An 18,115-nucleotide genomic window follows, 5' to 3' on the forward strand; every position below is an offset into this window, starting at 1 on the left:
ATGAACTTTTTTATATACAAAGATAACATTACAAGCATAGCTAAATAGAGCCGAATCAAACCAAGCTAAATCAACCTAAGCTGAGCCGATATTGCCTTGGTTTGAGCTTGGTTTTTTTTTTTTTAAAGATTTGGACTCCAAAGCTTGATTTCATTTGAACTTCTAATCGAACCAATCTAAGCTAAGCTTTTTCAAATCAATCTAAGCCGAGCTTTTTAGCTAGTTTGGATAGAGGTCAAATAAAAGCTATTAAATTAGATTATTTCGATCATTGATAATTAGTTGCCATGACGGTTAAAATGGACGCAAGTACTTGATATGTCCAACCTAATTTTAGTGGGTTTGGGTCTCATTTATTAGACATGTTATGAAACCGGGTGGCTATTAGTCTCACTTTTTATACCCAATTAAAAACTATATTTGATTATGTTTAGGTCAAGTTCAATTACTTTTATATATTTAATATTTATAAATATATTTTTCAAGGTAGGGTAGCCTAAGAGCATCTCTCCTTTTTATTTAGGGCATGTACATTTCATCAATTACCATGGTAAAGAAATGTACAATGATTACAAATTACTGATAATATTTGTATATGGACGTTGATTCCAATGTTTAGTTTATCTACAATTAGTACAAATCATCTTACATGTCTCATGACAATATTTGTATTTGATTGCCTATTTTCATGTTTGGTTTATCAATGGTTACATCACAGTAATGCCATTTTTACATTAATGTCAAATCATCATAAAACATATTGATATTACTAGTTGAATCCAGATCTTCCCAATAATGCTATGAAAATTGCAATGATTATAAATTTATCATCTCCTAAATACATCTACATTTGATCGACCATTTCCATGTTTAATTTGGCAGTAATAAAATCATAATAGTGACACATTTCTTTTACATTACTAAGGTAACTTGCAAAACAAATTGCCTTATAATTTTCCTATTTTTTAGCTTCTTCTTCTTTTTTTTCTTTTTTTTTTCTTTTTTTTTTTTTGCTTTCTACTATTGCTTATGATGTCTTCCAATGACCCGATAGGTACCCGATGGAACCGAGCGTGATCAATCCGGTCCATGTCTTCAAAAACTAGACCCAGGCCTAAAAGACCGGACCTGGCAAAGACCTAAACCCGACTAGCCCCATACAATTACCGCAGGGCTTAACCTGAACCCAGGACCCACTCTACATAAAAGAATTGAAATGAAAAAAGTACCCTAAGTAGAAAAGCCAAGCACATCCATTTTCCAAATGTTTACACCCCTCTCAATGACTAATTGCAGGGGTAAACTTGGGCAACCGCTGCTTGCCTTATATATAGTGAAGATATCAAATGGCAACAAGAAAATTTTATTGAATCAATTCTTTGAGGGTGCATTTGATTGCAGTAAATATCATAAAATTTCATGATATTTCCAGATTAATCAATCTAATTTAGTGAAAATTTTCATGACATTTCCTACAGCCAATCACACCTTCCAAAGATTTTATTTTTTTTAATTCCCAAAAAGTTATTAAATAGAGAAAACAGCCAAACAACAGCCCACTTGATCAAACAAGAGGGCATGGATGGTGAGGAATCATCTAGCAAGAATCTCTTTCTTCGCAATTTCTTGGGAGATTTTCAGATAATGACGTTTTTCTCACAATATCATAGGGAGAACGTTGCTGAAAATAAAATATTTACAAAACATGTTATAATATTACTAAATAAATTTAAAATTTGATTATAGAAGTATAAACTGAATTATTTTAACTAATAAATATTATTCCTTCAAAGTCGCAATAATTTTGTGATACAAATAACAAAAATTAAAAAGGCCAAGATTTATAAAATTCTGCAATATTAACCCAAAATTATTGTTTAATAATAATTTTGCGATATATGTAAGATTTTCATCGTATTGATGATGTTTGCCACGATGGCGAGAAAAAAGTTGAGTCGGCCCAGGTAAGCCGGGCCGAGCCAGGCCAGGCATAGGCCAAGAAAATCAACATTTTGAATACACCTGGCTGGCAGAACTAGCCTGGTGGACCCCACCAACTAGTTCAAAACCTGGGACTGAACCAACGCCGGGCCCGCACAACCATGGAAGATTAAACCCAATCCCTATGGAAAAGCAACTTGTCCAAGCACACAAATTTGTGAAAAGACATCGGTTATAAAAATCATTTGTTCACATTAATTCGATTTCAGCAATGGCTGCATTTGAATAATTAAGTTGAATTGTGACATTTTTAGTAGGGAAAAAGGAGAGTTTAAACAATCCTGGATAAAGAGGTACTGGTCCTCAAATTGCATTTTGTTTCTTTCATGTTCAACATAGGGTGCGTTTGGTTGCACCAAATATTATGATATTTCATGATTTATTTATTTTTTTTAATGATTAACTAGTGCTCGAAGTTTCATGAAATTTTGGTGCACCCAAACACACTATTAAAAATGTAATGCAATTGCATTTTGGAGCCTAGACACTCGATGTGAACACTAGTAACCAAACCACAATTTGTTTTTCTGCTTTTTAAGACTAAAAATTGCAATTCAATTCGATATATGCACCCAAACACACCCCTAAGCATCTCAATTTATTTAGGCAAAGAAGGCAACCTTCTTCCGTTCTTTCATCCTCCAAAACCTATGGGTGCATTTGGTTGCACCAAATATCATGATATTTTGTTATTAATCCATCTAATTTGGTTCAAAATTTCACAATATTTCATGAAATTTGGTGCAACCAAACACACCCTAAACCATAAAATTACAAGCTGGATGATCCTTTCCTCCTTAAAGCTTTACATCCACAAATGAGTTTCCATAGTATCAATACATGGCCATATGCATATACAGATGTATATGTAGTATAGATAATGAGAAGTGATCACACTTCCAAGATACAAAACTTGTGGTTCCTCTGCCATGTTTTCTACCAACATGACACTTTTGCGGGCATCATTACCGTGGAAACAGTAGGTCCCACAACAAAGATCACCCTTGTCAAAAACCAGGCCATTCTGCTCATCAGGTGGGCCACGCCATTGGAATAAATGGACAACCGACGGTCTGACTAAAATACAGGTGTGCCCCCACCTAGTGAGCAGATCAGCCTGATTTTCGAGAAGGGTAATCTTCACAGTTGGGCCCACCATTTCATGGTACTGCTGTCCTGCAAAAGTGATATGTTTGCGGGAAAGATGATATGGTACCACAAGTTCCAGTACCTTTATGTATGTCATCAGTTCTCATGAATAATACACAGATTTACCATAAAGCTTACCCAACATGTTCTAAACCGCATAGGGATGAGACGGAGAGTGATCTACACCCTCCAGAAAGGAAGTTCGGCTATATTATTATTATTCCTTGGATGAATTTGAACTGTAAAGCTATGGGGCCCACGTAAAGGGTAGAAGCATAACACTCTCATTGAACTCAGCGTAGGTGATGCCTGAAAAACAAGCATAGTAAATCTCTTGGGTCCGATAAACAGCCCGCATGAGCAAGGAAGATCTTCAGAGAGATGCAACTGACCTGAGAGTTTCCTTCGTTCCACGTCGAATCTTGCAACGGATGGTTGGGAGTCCAAGGCGCTGATGAGCCTCAAACCGATGGCAACCAGAGAAACCTACGCCCAAAAAAAAAAAAATGCTAAGATCTTGCACAGAAACATGAAGGGTTCATTTGGTTGCACCAAATTTCATAAATATCATGAAATATTGCACCAAATTAGACTGATTAATCATGAAATACCATGAACTTCTATGATATTTGGTGCAACCAAACGCACCCAAAATCTCACAAGATGGAAGAAAGCAAACCTGCCACCTAATAACTTGTAGGGGACTAAGTTGCTTGAATAGAAGTGTTCTAATGATTCAAGGCAGAAGAGTTCGAAAGAGAACGAAAGAGAACACACCATAGTAAACTCCATCAACCTCGAGAACATCAATCTGCATGATAAGATGAAGGAAATTGGGTATGAAAATGAAATTTCCGTAGTGTCTGTTAAATTAAGGGACTACACTGCAGACAATTGTATATCTCAAATTCCATACATAATACTGTATTTATACAAGTAGAATACTATCCCAAGAGATAGAAAGTTGCACATACAACCATCAATACATATCTTTATCTAAGGATGGATATATGAATATCGTAAGGTGCTTTCACGAGTAGCTTGAGCTTGAAAGGGCAGAAATAAAAGAAAACTCCCATGGTGACATGGCAACGAAATCTGAGTAGCAACAGGTGGCATGAGGAGAGCAGGCAGGGTTGCGATGACCCTCTCGAAGTATATGGTGCACCACAGTCAACTGATACATGTGTACTACATTTTCGATGATTTCTAGGATGTGAACCATTGGCAATGCAATTGAGTGCCAAAGAATCTAGCAGCACTTCCAGTTGCTGGTATTTGAATCATTGGCTCTTCCAGTGGCCGGGATTTGAATTGCATGCACTTGGTTGACTCTAGAATATTTTGACAGCAAAGAAGAAACAGGTCTGGTAATGAGGGAAGAGCATAATAACAAGTTCAGTCAGAAAAGTCTTGGAAAATCAGAAAACAGGTCCAGTTGAAAAGGCACGGCATAGAGTGCATGAAGGGTGGAAGCAGTAGCATAATGCAACTTTGGTGGCAGAAACAGGTAGACAAGTTCAAGTATTGGACTGATGACAAGAACACTTTAGAGGACGAGTATGAGCAAGAAAACCTGTGATCACCTATTCTTCTGAAAATGGGTTTTACAATGCCTTGTATGAAAAACCACAAACTTCGATCTGTGAGCAGATTTTTTACGGTGGATGGAAATGGTAGTTGGGGCCATTGGAGCCGATGCTATCAGATCTGGCAACGGCGATAACAGAGGTTGCTGAAGACACGTTCTAATGTTCATGAGCGGTGAAGTGTGTGGGGTTGCGACTGTGAGTTGAAGGTGGTGATAGAGCAGGTTCGAGTCCTTACCTCAGTGGTAGACTCTGAGGAGTTTCAACACGAGGTCTTGGGTTCGATACCCATAGGTGGTGAAATCCCACTACGGCGTGTGTGGGTGTGTGTCGGGTGCGTGTGTGAAAAAAAAGGTGGTGATAGAGTTGTGGCGGTAGTTGTAACATGTGGAAGGTTCTGGCAGTGGGCGATGAAGACAATGATGATGGGTGGTCCACAGGGCTGCAGATCAAAGATGGGTTCAGGCTAGCATGCTTGGGTGCAGATCAGGGCAGCCGGGGATAGAAGCCACAGGTGTTACATTGCAGTGGCGAGGGGTTGCAGCAGACAGAGATGGGATCGGTGTCAGTATCCGAGATGCAGATATGCATCTGGATGCTGTGCGATTGAACTGTCTGAGCAGATCCGGTGATAGACAGTACTGGATTGTGTTTTGCTGGACAGAGTTAGCAACAGTGGCCATAGGGACTGCAGGGCAGATCTTGGCCTATGTTGGTTACAGGTATCAACAGCTGGCATTGTATTTATACAAGTAGAATACCATCCTAAGAGATCTAGACGGCAGTATCTATAGCTGTCAATACATATCTTTATCTAAGGATGGACATCTGCATGTCCTAAGAAATCTACTCCAACAGTAACCAAATGAGCATTATGAACAAACTGAAGCTGCTTCTGAAAACATATACACAATCATATCAAAATAAGCAGGAATGTTAAAGGAGATGTGTGGTATGTCATCATGACTTTTGAAGCAACATCTCATCAGCGCCTCAAATAACATATTTACAAACAATCTCAATTCTATTGCACTTCTAACATGTATTTATTTAGTGTAACTGTGTGAGGTTAGGAAAATCCAAACTTCAGCCATGAAGGGTAGTGGTATTTCCATGAGAATTTATTTTTTTTCCCCTTAACCTTAAAAGTCAAGGGGCTACAATTTGAGAATGGTAAGATTTCATAAGGCATTTAAGTATCTGACAAAAACTTTGATACTCAAGAGTGTGATAGATGACACATAGGCTATAAGAAATTACTTAGAAATTGCATGTTTTGCATACAAGTAACTCAAGCTAAACTATTCAGATTACGGGTCCCAGATTGGATGTACATGAACAAGAAATTTAAAATTTATTTCATTATCTGAATATCGGATTGATGGACATTTAGTGGACAGCTAAAAACGAAAAACTATATATATACACACACAATGGTCCTATTCCAACAAATGTGTATCTACGAATTAGAGTTTATGATTATTCAACCACTCTGGTTTTGGACTATGACCTAGGAGTAGTGGGTTCCACAATTTAGTTTGTTTAATTTGAGTTAATGTACTCCACATGTATAATTTCTGAGTATCTGCATATCAAGCATCATACTCTGCCAGAGCTCAAATAACTACCCCAAGCATTTTGGTGTAACATGCCTATCTCCTCTTCAGTAAGCTAACTTATAGTTAGGGTGGGCAGCTGCTGCATCAGAATATTGCAGGCCCCACTTGGTTCTGAGTCATAGAAAGATATGCCAATTCCTTATTTTCTGTAGCTGCTGCCCACCAGCACCTGCCCACTTATTGGTGCTATGATTTGCAACACTTTAGAGTTACTGCCAAATACTTTCTACGGCCCATTTATGCTGGCCATTGGATTGACATAACCATTGTAGCAGTGGGCAGAGATCTCTAAAAGACTAGATACTCTGATATTTTGTAGCTAGGCACATGTGGAGTAGTCTATAGAAGGTTCATAACCATTGGATGAATGCCAAGTGGCCTAATCCAAGCCATTTGATGTAAGCTATCTAGAATGGTTTTAATTTTATATATAGGTGGGTGTCCCTCATTACATACCAACTCCTCAGAGTTGTAACATTCTCATTGTTGCAGTACAAATGTTCTTCCCATTTGTTCTCCAAGCATCCGAGCCAAGTTCTTGTGCATAGCTCTCTACATTGTGCGCATCAATGAAGGCTGACTCATGTTCGGGTGTTGCACAAATGCAGCACGGACAAGGTGTAGGGAATTAGCAAGTTTGTGAGCAAAAGCTCCCTTTTTAGGCCGTACTAATCAAGGAGAAGTTTCTCTTCTCAGTGAAGAATGGATTTAACTTGCGGCAAGTCAATGGAACATGACAGCCAACAGGATCCACCACTCTGGGGTCACAAAATTTTGAGAGATCTATGATATTGATATCCTGAAGTTGGTAAGAACATTATGAGATCCTAACAGCCTTTGGAGTTTGTCTTTACTTCCTCAGGAGCCTTTTGCTCACCCTCCTTCTGTTTAATACTCTAGTGCCATCAATCTTGACTTGTATTTATCTAGGCTTCCGTCTTGCCACAACATAAGCTCGAAGACCATTTCATCTGATGTCTTTTTGTCTCTTTTAAACAAAGAATGAGCTCCTTAAACAATGCATCCATCCCATCCTACATGTGTAGGCCAGAGCCTATATGCTTACTTAGTTCTCCATGATATCCTAACCCATCAAATACCTCGACATACCTATGTTAGATATGACACCACAGGAGTATGGGATTTGGGAAGGGGTGGCAATGGGCTGAGATGCCCAGCCCAGCCCTATAGGGCCAGGGCCCTAAACTTGGTCCAAGGGTTGGGCCCACACTTGAAATCTAGGCCCAATCTCCTGGCCAGGCCATGTTAGGGCCACTAATGAACGACCCAGCCCATCCAGTTGGCCCCATCCAATCATCAAGTGGGTCACTGTCGTACAAAAGAAAAAACAATTTGAACACCCTTGTGAGTGGTCCCATTCCACATACATGTGTGGTTTTTTAAAAAAAAACTAGATTTTGGGTCATGTTTCTATGATCAAAACCATTTATATGATGGGATTCATCATGGAATGAAGGGGAAAAATCTAAATTTGGACCATTTCAAACCTTTGATCATGTCACTCCTTGCCACGCTATGACCAAGGCCTAGGCCTTTTTAGACCAATTGGATTTAAGGCCAAGGCCGACCCCAGCCCATTGCCCCCCCTAGATTTGAGTTAGATATGGCTCAGCCAGATTAGAATACTTTATATTAGAAAATCATCATCATCTTAGCCTTCCCCTAGCAATTAGTATTGGCTTCAAAATGGAAGATTGATATTAAATAAAATAAAATAAAAGTAGGACCAACTGCACAACAAATTGACCATCCCATTTTACCGAAGCTCTAGAACCGGTTATGGCAAAGGCTCATTGCACAAACTAATTAAACAATAGAAAAGTCATCGATGTCATCATCATCATCATCATCATCATCATAGCCTCATCCCATGTAACACCCCAAACTTTCCAATATTCGAGTATTGGAAGTCCTCGGGTGTTATTGTGGAAAGTTTTCGATTAATTAATACGAATGCATGTGCACACACATGGCACACTTGCAAGATCTTGAAATTTGTACACGAAACCCATTTCGAAAATTCAAATTCGACAAAACTCTATAAGACACTTTAATGCATAAAACGAACCGTACAAAAATGAACACGGGACCCTGGTCATCAGATCCACCATTCATCAGCTTCATAACTGCTTATGAGCGATGCGTAATTAATTTGTAAGAAATTACCAAGTCTTAAATCCATCTATTAAACACCACATGGACAATCATTGAGCCCTAGGACCCTCTAGATGAGTGTTGATCAGACTTGATGGCCATCTGACTGTCGGATTGACAGAAAATGTCCTTTAGGTGCACAAATCAAGTTGTGGCGCACCTGAGCTATTGATCTACCCTATATTTGGACTAATATCCTATTAGGTGCAGTGGGGACCATGGGATGGAGTGGATCTTACAAAATCGCAGTGGACCCCACTTCTAATGCCATGTGTACATCAGTGATCGTGCACCCGCTATGCACCAAACACAATTTGCAGTCAAACTGGCTTTGACCCGTCAATAGACGAAAGAAGGAAGGATTCTTCTTCCTTTCCTTTTTCCCACCGAATGTTGTTTAAACGAAAGCGTTCGTTTATGCATGATGTGGCCCACCATCTCTGATAACCAAGAAGATCTGAACCATCCATCGTGTTCGGAATGTGATTTGAACCAAAACCCAAATAACTCCACACGTCATTGCACATGTGTGTGCGCACTAGCACAAGCACAAGAAGACCCGTGTAGGAATGAAGTTCCGAAAATGGAAGCCCCATTCCCAGTCACTATGATAGATGACAAAAACTTTAATACTCAAAAGCATTACTCTCGTCGGTTTGAAGTTCTCGCGAGAAGCACATTTTGGTCCACAACTGGAAATCTCAAAAAACCACCGATATGTTTTTTAGTACGCTTTGCTAATAGGTGGGTCCTACAAGCTTCAAATGACCCATCTAGTCCGTCCATGATTGACGGATCAAAGGATCAACCATCGAATAGAAATCCACCCTGATCGGGCTGGTCATCTTCTCTGATTGGTCGAAAATCCCACCAACTTGTGATGGGGCCCATTTGCTTATCTGAAACGTCCATAAGGTGGATCATTTACCTAGAAATCCATTTCAGTAGGTGGATTAGCTTCATGCAAAGGTTCATGTCGAAAATCAACAGTTAAAACCAAGTTAAAAGAGGATTAGAGAGTTGGGTAACTAATCACTTGATTAACTCCCGATGTTTCTAGAGGGCCTATCGGAAACTATATAAGCTCTCTTTCGCTAGGGCAAGCTCTTCCAAACCCTAGAAAATCGAAGGGAGAGAGAGAGAGTCGTGAGAGATGGTCCGAGTCTCACGTCAGGTTACCGAGTTGCTAAGTCGAGGAGTTGTATGTTCACCTTTGGTGGCTGGGATAGTAGATCGCTCGCTCCTTTTTTCCTTTGTCGTCATGCTAGCCAAGGACGCACCCAATGGCGTCTGCGGTGACTGAGATACAGAGTAGCAGGGGCTGTCCGGGCCCTGGCGAGACTAGCACTGGTGGGTCTAGCAAATACTTCTTGATTATGTCGAAGGCTTCTTGACAATCTCCATTCCATTCTTTTGGCGTGTTCTTATGGAGCAACTTAAATATAGGCTCACATATGGGCGTAAGCTGGGCAATGAAGCGACTGATATACTAGACTCTACCCAAGAAACCCTGAATTTCTTTCTCGTTTTTTGGAGGTGGCATCTTTAGGATTGCTTTTGTCTTTGATTCCTCGACTTGAATGCCATCCTCGCTGACGATGAAACCGAGCAACTTGCCAGTGGTTGCCCCGAAGACATACTTTTGCAGATTGAGGCAGAGGTTGAACTTTTCCAATTGGTCAAAGAGTTTTTTTTTTTGGTCCTTGAAATGCCCTTCGATGCTTCAGGACTTGACAATCATATCATCCACATAGACTTCTAGCTCTTTGTTCATCATGTCGTGGAATAGTGCTGTCATGGCTCGCTGATATGTTGCTCCGTCGTTTTTCAACCCGAATAGCATGACTCGGTAGCAAAAGGTTCCCCACAGCGTTATGAATGATGTCTTTTCACGGTCTTCTGCGGCTATTTTGATTTGGTTGTGGCCAGAGAAACCATCCATGAAAGAGAAGATTTTATATCTAGCCGTGTTATTAACCAAAGTGTCAATGTGAGGCAATGAAAAATTGTCCTTCGGACTGGCTTTATTGAGGTCGCGGAAGTCAATGCATATCTGAACCTTACCGTCTTTCTTGGGAACGGGAACGATGTTGGCCAGCCATTCTGAATAGTTGGATACTACCAGGAAACCGGCATTGTATTGCTTAATTACTTTTTCCCATATTTTCAGGATCCACTCTGGTCGCATTCTCCTTAACTTCTGCTTGATCAGCTTGATTTCGGGCTTCGTGGGTAAACGATGCACCACCAGATCTTCATCGAGTCCGAGCATATTTTCGTAGGAGAAGGCAAAGTTTGATAACCATTGTTTCAAAAATTCAATCATCCTCTTCCTGTCGCTCGGAGATAAAGATTTTCCAATGCGTACTTCCCGAGGATTCTCAAGGGTTCCGAGATTAACCATCTCGAAATCGTCCAGTGCAACATTGGCTTTTAAATCGAACTTATTGAGGAGATCCTCAAGTTCAGGAGTCAGATCATCATTTCCCTTGTCCTTGACCTCTTCTAAACCCATGAGTTCGAAGTCTAGATCTATGTCAAAGTCATAGATGTCAACTTCGGCTTCATGCAGCTCTTTAGATGAGTTTGGCACTTTAATGCTTGTGGTTTTTGAAAAGCTTTTTTTATTTTTTGGTATTTTGAAATTTTTTTGATGTTTTTGGTTTTTGTAAATTTTCTTTTGTTTTTTTGTTTTTGAGGGTTTTCTATTGTTTTTTGGTTTTGAGGGTTTTTTATTGTTTTTGGTTTTTGAGGATTTTCTATTGTTTTTTATTTTTGAAGGTTTTTCAGATTTTTTTGGTGTTTTAATTTTATCGAACACCGAGCAAGCAGGCGTTTCAAACCACTGTCTATCTTGGTCTTGCCTGGGGTGCAAATGTCTATTTACAAGGACGGTTTTTTTTTTCCAGACCAGCACTCTGAGAAGGTTGACCGGCCGATTCAAATGTCATGGGGGTGGCAAACCAGTTGCAGCCCTGCGCTCTCTCCCCTTGAGAAGCAAGGTTTTGGGATGTAGTGGGCTGATTTTCTCTATTGTGTCCAATCATCATGATGTAGCGATGGCTAGCTTCTGACTCAATGTCAGATTCATCGGACCTTCCTTCATTCCTTATGTCTTGGAGCTCTTCAGGTTGTTGTAGCTCCGATGGGACCACCGTTGTGGTCCAATCAAAAGAGGGTAGCTCCTGCCCCTTGCCCAGTTGTTGCTTGGGCAACTCAGTGAGGGTGACACTATTGCCATGACCTGGTAGGTCGGAATCTGGATTTTGATTTGGATGGATGACTCCAGCGCTAACGAATTGGATTGGTTTGAAATGGGAGGGATGGCTCATCTCTTTGGCCCTTCCGCCTACTCTCGGTATCTGCCTCCTTAGGTTCTTCTAGTGGAGGAGACTCGTATCCCAGTCCTGCCTTTCCTACTCTTTCTTGCACCTCAATTACCTTGGTGGTATCTTGGTGTTTAAGGCGGTAGTTCAAAATTTGATGCTTGGCTGGAGTGAAAATGTAGTTTGATTTTAAAGGACTTGCTGGGACATGATCCACTGCTTCAAATTAGAAGCTGTAATGTGGTTTGTCTTTGTCTGGTTTCCATGCGTTAATAAATGGGATATTAGGCTCCCCCTAAAGATTTGTTTCAATGGGAAAAAGTAGTTCAGGATCTGGCAGAATCCAGAGCACCTTATTCCCATGGATGTACTTGACCCTCTGGTGGAGAGTTGATGGTACGGCCCAAACTTCGTAAAGCCAAAGCCGACCGAGGAGAAGATCGAATGATGAAGGGATGTCCAACAAATGAAAAGAGATGGTGGATGTATCTGGGCCAATTTGTAGTTAAAGATCAACCTCTCATTGTGTTTGTCTTCGGGAATTGTCAAATGCTCTCACATTCATATTGCCTCGCCTGAACATAGATGGATTTAATCCCAAATACAAGGCAGTCCGAAGTGGGCAAACATTCAAACTTGAACCGTTATCAATTAGTACCAGTGGGATGTTATTGTCCTTATGACAGACGGTTACATTTAATGATCTTGCATGGTCGCGGCCTTATGGTGGCAACTCGTCATCTGAGAAAGTTATGGCTCAGGGCGCAAGGAGTTGCCCTATCATGTGCGCTACCATTTTAGGTGCAGCTTCTCGAGAGATATGCGCATCATTCAAACTTTTAACAAAAATCTCCCAGTGTGCTTGCGATGTACAGAGGAGTTCCCAAACAGATCTTTGGGCCAGGATGGTTTTAAGTTGGGCCGCTAAATCGTATGTGGTGTCGGTCTTGTGTGCCACTCCGGCCAAAGGTCCCTTGGGATCTCCTCTGAGTCCTTCTTTTCGAAAGCATCTCCCATTAGGATGCATATTTCCCACCTCAGAGCATTCTGGGTAATGCCAGGGGACTGCCTTGTTGTCGGAGCCCAGTTCCATTCTTCCTTGAAGAACAAGAGTAGGTGAAGATTCTAGAGGGGATAGAGGGTTAGCGATAGAAGCCATGTGGAGAGTTAGCAGTGCCCCTAAGAGTACTAGGGGTTGTGCAAGAGGGCCTTCCTGGATTGTCTGGCAGGATTTAGTGAGTTCATGTGGCATGCAGAACGGGGAAGGACATCGTTCTTGTGCAGTAATGGATAGATAGTAGGGGACTTAACTGGGTATGGAGGATGGAGCCTTCCCCACAAGGACCACTAGCTGGCAAGCTCTTGATTGGTGGTGATTGTTGACTAGTGTTGATGTATGAGCTCTTCCTTGTAGGACCAATGATTGATCCTACGTTTGTTCCATGTGATGAGGAAGACTTGGATGAGGTTCAGGGGCCTTCCCTCGAAGGACCAACGGAGGAGGGGATAATGCCCCTTGTAGAATGAGTGGGGGAAACTCCATGTCGTAGCTTTTGGCCGGTAATGCTTGGAAAACATGGGAGGAATATTCTCCCTAGATGGCGTTGACGGTGGGGGTGCTGGAAGTATTAGGGCATGCTTGGTGCTGTGGTAGAGGATTTTGGAGTATGTTATCGCTGTTAGCAGTATCTGTTTTAGGGGGTGTAACCTTGATCTTATTTTGATCGATCAAATTTTGGACTGCGTGTTTCAAGGAGAAACAACGTTCTGTGGCATGACCCAGCCCTTGATGGAATGCACAATACTCTCTTTGTAATTTGGAGGCAACGGGTTTGGCGGTGGTCTAGGCTGGAGTGGTGCCAAGAGCTGCCTTTAGATAAGTGTGGCTAGAATGTTCGTGTATGACTAGGCCAATGGTATAAATTGCCTAGACACCTATGCCACACCCGTTTGCCTGTTCTGGTTTATGTATCGCGGATTCCATCTAGGTTGCTGTTACTGAGGTTGGTATTGTTGTTCCTGCAGAGGGGTTCTTAGCATTCCTTATGCAGAGGTAATGGCATTGTTAGTTTCCTCTGGACAAGGAGCGGCCATATCTCTATTTCCAACTCCGTATTTGCTTGTCTTTTCTTCAAGTTTCGCTTTTTGTATCGAGGTAGACTGGTGGGGCCATGGTGTAATTGTGTCGGTTCTTATTCCAGCCTCCAACTGTTCCCCTGCGCGGATTAGCCGAGTAAAATTGGCATACGAGTATGAAATCAGATATCCCGATATATTTGGATTGGCCGAATGGACAATCATAGAGATCTGTTCTTCTTCGTCGATGGATGTTTTCATTCGTGCGGCCATGGCTCTCCATCGCCCCACGTATGCAGACAATGTTTCGTCGCACCTTTGCCTAAGGGCTTCCGAGTCTGACCTTCGAGGTGCTGCATTTAGATTGTATGCAAAACGATCTATAAAGGCTTGGGACAATTGTTCACATGTTCTAATCATATGACAGTCCAGAGACGTGTACCAATCTAATGCATCACCCCTTAGGAATTTTTGGAATAGACGGATCAATGCTCCATCATCTTCTACCATGGCATCAAGCTCACCACAGAAAGCCTTTAAATGTGTAGTTGGGCATCCCGTGTCGTCATATCGCTAAAACTTGGGTACCTCGAAGTTTGCAGGTACCTTAGCATCGGGGAATGGGCAAAGATCCTTGAATTTTGTGGACAGGAGTTCCACCCCATGTTGTTTCTAAAGTTTATTTCGCATGGCCCTTAGCTGGTTCTCGCAGTGTTCCCGAAGTCAATCGAATTCATTTGGTTGGGCCAAAGGAGGTCATGCCCCTTCTGGCATTTGGTTAGCCTCTTCCTCATAATGGTCGACTTCTTCGATGTTCATGTGTTCCTTAGTCAGAGGGATTGAGTGCATGGTGGGGTGAGGGAATTGGAATGTGGTGCCGCCGAGAGGGCGAGCTTGGTTGGATGGATATCCATGAACAATTGGTATTTGTTGTGGTTGACTGGGTGGAAATTGAAACAAATTCTCATTGGGAGAAGGTTGTTGGAATTGACTAGACTGTAATTGAATGGAATGTGCTGGTTGAAGTGATGGTTGACGCCCATCAGGGGAGAGGGTGTGCTGGAATTTGAATTGTTGTGACTGGTGGGTTTTAAATAGAGGTGTACACAAACCGAGCTAGCTCGGTTAGCTCGCTCGACTTGACTCGAAAAAGCTCGATTCGACTCGGTTCAAAGCTGAGTTCGAGCTGAGTCAAGCTGATTTTTTAAGCTCGAAAATGAGTTCGAGCCGAGTTTGAGCTGGCCCCAGCTCGACTCAACTCAGATCGAACTCGGATCGAACCAGTTCAGTAACTCAGTTACTTTGATGTTGATGTTGCTCACCAAGTGTTTGATGAAATGACTCAAAGAAGTGTGGCTGGTGGCAAGGAAGGTATGTATATGAAACCAACACCCTTTTTTTCTTGATTTTTATGTTGCTTAGGTGTTTGATAAAATACATGTAAAACCATTGCCGTCGTCTCAAATACAGTGAGATTTTGAAGGTGCAGTCCAAGTGTTTGTAAAAATGTTGCAATGGCGAACTCGGCTCGATCTTGGCTCGAACTCAGCTCGAACTGGCCCAAGCTGCTGACCGAACTGAGCCGAGCTTGCCAGTCAGGCTCAAGGACCGACTCGAGCTGAGGTCAGCTAGTGGCCGAGCCGAGTCGAGCTGAGGCCAGCTCGGCTCGGTTCGACTCGATGTACACCCCTAGTTTTGAAAGTGAACCCGATTTCCATTAAGGGGAATGGGTTGAAATTGATTGACAGTTGGGTCTGACAGACCTACATGGATGCTTGGTGGACGCATGTTGTGAATGAGTGGTGCAATTTTCGCGTGAATGTGGTTCACAATGTTTTCTAACCTGTTCAAGTCGTGGGCGAGATCGGTCGTCTAGGGACTGGATGCGGCCGGTTGAGAGGCTAGTGGCCTTGGTGAATCTGGACGAGTTGGAGGATTGTCGTCTTGGGCTGACATTGCTGCTTGTGCACGAGTTCGGATGATGCTTTGGTAGGTACGTGATGATTGTACAGGGCGACAAACCCATAACTGATTTCTGGGCAAAATGGTTGCAGAATGGCCCGCTACTTCGTCGCAATAGGTATACCTTGTGATCACTTTTTTTTAGGGAATTTTCTGTCTTTTTTCTTCTTTTTTTGTGTTTTTTTCTTTTCTTTTTATAAAAGGTAAACGTACAGCAAAACATAAATGTCAAGAAAATACAGGAGGACCAGTGCACACTGGATTAACAGAAAGGTAAACGGACCAGTGAGAACTGGATTACAAGAAAATAAAGTGACCAGTGACAACTGGAATGCTTAAGGCAGGCAGGAAAGTAAAGTAGACTAGTGTAGACTGGAATGTAGGATGCTTGCGAGAAAGTAAAAGGGACCAGTTTGCACTGGAATGCAGGATGCGGGCAGGAAAGTAAATGGACCAATGTATACTGGAATGCAGGATGCTTGCGAGAAAGTAAAATGGACCAATATAGACTGGAATGCAGGATGCAGGCAGGAAAGTAAATGGACCAGTATACACTGGACTGTTAGCGAATTAGTGTGTTAGTAGGAGACCAGTATTTAATGGATTGTTAGAAAGCATGATACGGGAAGTAAATAAGACTGGTATTCATTGCAGTGCAGGAAAGTAAATATGCCGAATTTATAAAATCCCTGTAAATTGAAAAATCATGTGTTTCAAGTTGGGCCTAGGCCAGTAACTAGCACAATCCCCAGTGGAGTCACCATTCTGTGAACGCCTCCCCCCACACGCGCGCACGGGCGTGGCGGTGCCTTCGCTTTGTTGGCTTTCGTATTGATTTTGTTACTGTGAGTGATGTGTGCTATTGACTCAGGTGTAAAAATGCATTTGATTTGGAGTCGCCACTAGCCAAATAAAGCATAAAATCTACGGCCAGCCAAGAACCGTAAACTCGCTTAGGAATCAGGAAATCTCACAATTTCCTAACTCAAGTAACTCCCGCGGTTGGTCTGCGACCGTAGATTTTGAGTTAGGGCCTCAGTGACGGAAGAGGAATGGTTTAAGCATCCTTTTCCGCCTGCATAATGTGCAATCTCTACTACACGGGATTTGCGATTTTTGGAGATTTAATGGAATTTCGGTATTTATATTTGGCCGTGCTTCGCATAACCCATGTGGGCCGGGCAGGCAGAAATACGAAAAAAAGTTATCTAGCCTTATATCACAGAGCCAAATGACCCTGAGCAGGCGAATAAAGTAACATGCAGTGAATAAGATAAAATGTTAACTAGCCTTACTTCACAGGATTTAAGATCCTGGGCAGGCAAATATAGCGAAAAATGGAAGATAGAGAATAATGTAGAATAAAATGTGGATGTAATTAATGCAGTTGAAATGTGTGGAGTGGAATGCAAATTAAATAAAGATGGACAAATTTTTAGCTTTTTTTACTCATTTGATGGCCATTTTTGTCTCATGTGTTGGGTAGTATGTTGGCACGTTGGAAATCTTTAAGGCACTTTGGGTAGCACCTCCAGGCAAACTCCAACACTCAGACTCTCTCTGTATTTTCTATCTCTCTTTCTACTCTCTATTTTCTTTCCTTTCTATCCGTCCCTGTTTTTGCTTAAGTTATCTGCCTTATACCTGTGTGACCCGGGTGCCTTATATAGGCATTGGCCTATGTTGCCAACGACCCATTGCATTGGGCTATGTTGTGGGTGCCCACATTGAATTGTGGGCGCCCACCTTCTGGACATTTAAAGATTATATATTATAATATATATATTATATATATAATAATAATAAAAGTAATGATTAAAGTTATTATATATATATATATATATAAATATTTATATTTATATATATAAGTTAAGATATATTTATTATATATATATATATATATTATATATATATATATATTATATATATATATAAGTTAAAATAATATATTTATATATAATTTTTAAAGTAATATATATATAATATAATATATATATATATATTTATATTATATTATATATATTATATATTATATATAAGTTAAAAATATATATATATATATATATATATATAAATATTTTATCTTTAAATATATATATATATCAAATGATATAATGATATATTTATATATATCATTACTTTTTTTTAACTTATATTTATATATACAAGTTTCAAAATTTAAAAAAAAAAAAGTAATGATATATATAAATATATTATC

At 40.9% G+C, this 18,115-nt stretch overlaps 1 protein-coding gene across 2 annotated transcripts in view; it reads right to left on the reverse strand.

Annotated features, from left to right (window-relative positions):
• Nucleotides 1-2,568: 2,568 nt before the first annotated feature.
• LOC131221026 (sulfiredoxin, chloroplastic/mitochondrial) overlaps nucleotides 2,569-18,115 on the reverse strand; it is a 35,237-nt gene continuing 19,690 nt past the window's right edge. Inside the window, exons 3-5 of one of the 2 annotated variants that reach the window (XR_009158945.1) lie at nucleotides 3,830-3,961; nucleotides 3,543-3,636; nucleotides 2,569-3,459 (exon numbers count right to left, since the gene is read on the reverse strand). Coding sequence is in view for 1 of the 2 variants with exons in the window: in XM_058216101.1 (XP_058072084.1) it covers nucleotides 3,444-3,459; nucleotides 3,543-3,636; nucleotides 3,928-3,961 (144 nt within the window). In the remaining variant the exon portion in view is untranslated. The remainder of the gene's footprint in view (nucleotides 3,460-3,542; nucleotides 3,637-3,829; nucleotides 3,962-18,115) is intronic. The other variant, XM_058216101.1, reaches the window with a different exon arrangement.

This window comes from Magnolia sinica, chromosome 12 (genome assembly GCF_029962835.1).
Source record: "Magnolia sinica isolate HGM2019 chromosome 12, MsV1, whole genome shotgun sequence".
NCBI lineage: Eukaryota > Viridiplantae > Streptophyta > Magnoliopsida > Magnoliales > Magnoliaceae > Magnolia > Magnolia sinica.